Source organism: Gossypium hirsutum, chromosome D11 (genome assembly GCF_007990345.1).
Source record: "Gossypium hirsutum isolate 1008001.06 chromosome D11, Gossypium_hirsutum_v2.1, whole genome shotgun sequence".
NCBI classification, from domain to species: domain Eukaryota; kingdom Viridiplantae; phylum Streptophyta; class Magnoliopsida; order Malvales; family Malvaceae; genus Gossypium; species Gossypium hirsutum.
The window spans coordinates 56,511,622-56,515,513 of NC_053447.1; the positions used below are offsets into that span (position 1 = coordinate 56,511,622).

General features: G+C 32.9%; 1 protein-coding gene across 1 annotated transcript; it reads left to right on the forward strand.

Annotated features, from left to right (window-relative positions):
* Window positions 1-1,483: 1,483 nt before the first annotated feature.
* On the forward strand, window positions 1,484-3,685 carry LOC107928717 (ammonium transporter 1 member 2). The gene has a single exon (XM_041104535.1). The coding sequence runs from the start codon at window positions 2,018-2,020 to the stop codon at window positions 3,545-3,547; it is 1,530 nt and encodes a 509-aa protein (XP_040960469.1). The 5' UTR covers window positions 1,484-2,017; the 3' UTR covers window positions 3,548-3,685.
* The last annotated feature ends 207 nt before the right edge of the window (window positions 3,686-3,892 follow it).

A 3,892-nucleotide genomic window follows, 5' to 3' on the forward strand; every position in this document is an offset into this window, starting at 1 on the left:
AACATTTCTTAATTAATTTTTTTATATGTTTATAATTTCAATTTATGATGAAGATGAGTTGGAGGACCTAATTGATAAAATTTATAAATATGAAGGGCTGAATTTGTTAAATTCTTTAGAATTAGGACCAAATTAATAAAATATGTAAGTATTGAAGACTAAATATATTATTATATCAATTAAAAAAAGATCACACCATCATTTTTGTTAACAAAGTAACAAAGAATGAGCAAAACAAAATTGATCAAAAACATTACTAACAAAATTGAAAGTTTTTGAAATTTATTAACCAAAATGGAAATACATTAATAATTGAATTACTAATTGTATAAATTACTTTAATGTTTATGAGTGTCGAAATAAGTGTAATCATCTTGCCTAAATAGTGGAAATCAAATTCCATAAAAATATATGCATGTTAAATAGAAAAAGACTTGACACTCGTTAATGTTAAAGTTAAAAGTTAAGCCAAAATTCATCTACATTAAAATAATACTCTTTATGGAATTTAGTTTATATATTTTTATTTTTAGGAATTTAGTATATTTATTTTTTATATTTCAAAAATTCAGATTCAATTGTTAATATTATCTTTTATTTTTTATTAAATTAGTTGGTATAGCATTTTGAAATGAAAAAAAATACTCACTTAATAAAGAGATTAAATTCCTATAAATAAATGACGTCGTAATGAACTTGAATTTAGTTAAATAATTTTAACAGTGCTACAGTTGAACATAAATTTTAAAAATAAAAAATAGAGTAATTAAATTTCTATAAATAAAAAAATATATATTAAATTTTAAATTTACTAAGAATATAATAAGGCATATTTTAACCAACATTAAATGTTAAAAAAAAAAACATGCACACGCATTCGGAGAAGTAATTACAAAACATTTAATTAAAATTATCAAACTTAAAATGAATTAATAATATAATAATAATAATAATAATAATAATAATAATTGCAGTAGTCGTTGTCTTGGCTTGAACTTAGAGCATGACCCTTGTGATGAGGGCTGAACGACTTGTTTGAACGGTTTACAAAATGTATGTTAAAAGATTATGTTGAATTAAATTTTATTAAATTTAATTTATAATTTAATTTAATTTGTATATAAAAATAAATATTTTTATATTTAGAATAGTGAAAATAATTTAAAATTTTTATACAATTTCTTTTTAAAAAAGATGATATAAAAATTATAGATTATTTTTTATTTACTTGAAAAATTAAAAGTTTATAGAAATATTTATGAGAAATAGTTTGAAACCTTATCAAATAGCTGGGTAGTGGTGTATTAATTGGTTAAGGAGATTTTTGTTTCTTTTCCACAGAGACCATATAAAACTGGTTGCTGTACAAATCGCCACCACTCCATTCTCATCTTTATCTCCTTCACACATTCACTTGTTAATTTAGTAAATTCATAATTTTAGCATAAATTTTTAGTTTTTATTTCATTACCAAAATTATTTCTTCGCCTAATGAAACTTAATCTTTTACTTATTTCAACTCTCTCTCTCTCTCTCAAAAAAAAAGTACTAATTAAATTGAATAATTTATTTTGTACAGTAATAAAATTTATATCTCAAAGGAATTTTAGAATATTTTCACATGTGTCATTATTTTTAGATTTTTTTTAAATGTGTCATTTTACTCATTAATCTCTTCGAATCCACCCAATTTAAAATTGTTTTTAATTCATTCTTTTTCCACTCCAAAATGACCAGTTGTTTGATTAAAATAAAATATTAATTGAGGTTGGATCTTGGATTTTATTGTTATACTCTTGTTAGCCCCTCCTTTTATGCAAGAAAAAAAAATCCAAAATGTTTAAATATATGTGAAAGTAGTTTAAATTGATTGATTTCTGTTATAGTTTAATAAAATTTATTTCCAATACTAGTTTAATAATTTGTCATCGTCTCTTACCATCCACCATTCCTTTTAAATTGCTCCATATAATCACCCTCTTAGCCATCCTCAGTGTTTGCATCCCCTGTTTCAGCCATGGATTCCCTCACTTGCACGCCCTCTGACCTCGTCCCCCTCCTCTCCTCCTCCGCCAATGCAACAGCCCTCGCCTCCTTCCTTTGTGCCCGTTTCTCCACCATCTCCAGCCAACTCTCTGACGCCACTCACGCCATTGACAACACTTACCTCCTCTTCTCCGCTTACCTAGTCTTCGCCATGCAACTCGGCTTTGCCATGCTTTGTGCTGGCTCTGTCAGAGCTAAGAACACCATGAACATCATGTTGACTAACGTCCTTGACGCTGCAGCCGGTGCTCTTTCTTATTACCTCTTTGGTTTTGCCTTTGCCTTTGGTGCCCCTTCTAATGGTTTCATTGGACGTCACTTATTTGGTCTTAAAGCATACCCTTCACCCGACGGTGATTATAGTTTTTTTCTTTATCAATGGGCTTTTGCTATAGCTGCTGCTGGGATCACTAGTGGGTCCATAGCTGAAAGAACCCAATTCGTAGCTTACCTTATTTACTCTTCCTTTTTAACCGGCTTTGTTTACCCTGTTGTTTCACATTGGTTTTGGTCTCGAGATGGGTGGGCCAGCCCGATCCGACCCAATAACCTTTTATTTGATTCGGGTGCGATCGACTTTGCCGGTTCAGGTGTGGTTCACATGGTTGGTGGCATTGCAGGGTTATGGGGTGCATTAATCGAGGGTCCAAGGATTGGCCGATTCGATCGAGCTGGTCGATCTGTGGCGTTACGTGGGCACAGTGCCTCATTAGTAGTGCTCGGGACGTTTCTATTGTGGTTCGGATGGTATGGGTTCAACCCAGGTTCATTCTTGACCATCATGAAAGGGTATGGTGGTGGTGGAGGTTATTATGGACAATGGAGTGCCGTAGGGAGGACAGCTGTCACGACGACATTGGCCGGGTGCACAGCTGCTCTTACAACCTTGTTTAGCAAGAGACTATTAGTTGGCCATTGGAATGTAATTGATGTGTGCAATGGTTTATTAGGAGGCTTTGCTGCAATTACCTCAGGGTGTTCAGTAGTGGAACCATGGGCAGCAATCATATGTGGCTTTGTAGCGGCATGGGTTCTAATTGGATTCAACATGCTTGCAGCCAAGTTCAAGTACGATGACCCATTAGAAGCAGCCCAATTACATGGAGGATGCGGCGCGTGGGGATTACTCTTCACCGGGTTGTTCGCGACAAAGGCCTACGTCAACGAGGTGTATCCGGGGCTGTCGGGGAGGCCATATGGGATGTTCATGGGCGGTGGAGGGAAGCTGTTAGGGGCTCAAATCATTCAGATATTGGTCATAACAGGTTGGGTGACGGCGACAATGGGGCCACTGTTTTATGTGCTAAAAAAGATGAATTTGTTAAGGATTTCAAGAGAGGATGAAACAGCAGGGATGGACTTGACTAGGCATGGGGGATTTGCTTATGTGTACCATGATGAAGAGGATATTTCAATGAGACCAACTTTCATGATGACCAAAATCGAACCCAACAATGCAAGTCCTTCAACAGATGGGCAACGATCACCCTCAAATGTATGACCAGAGTTTGCTTTCTCCTTGTAATTCTCAACATCTATGTGTTTAAAAAAGAGATTGTCAAATAATTATTTTACTTAGGGAAACTTGGATGGGAAAATGTTTAATTATAGTTGGTATTAGAATTACTTTTTATTTAAATTACATGTCACATTGTAAATATTTACTATTTAGTTCATGAAAGGTATTTATCTATAAACACAATTTACTACAACGCCTTCAACCATTAATAAGGATTAAAAGGTTTTTTCAGTAAAAAAATAAAATAATTCTTGAGAGTGAAAGTTTACTAGAAAAAAATTATGAGCTCAATTAAGAAATAATTCAATAATGAAAAAAAGCTCACGT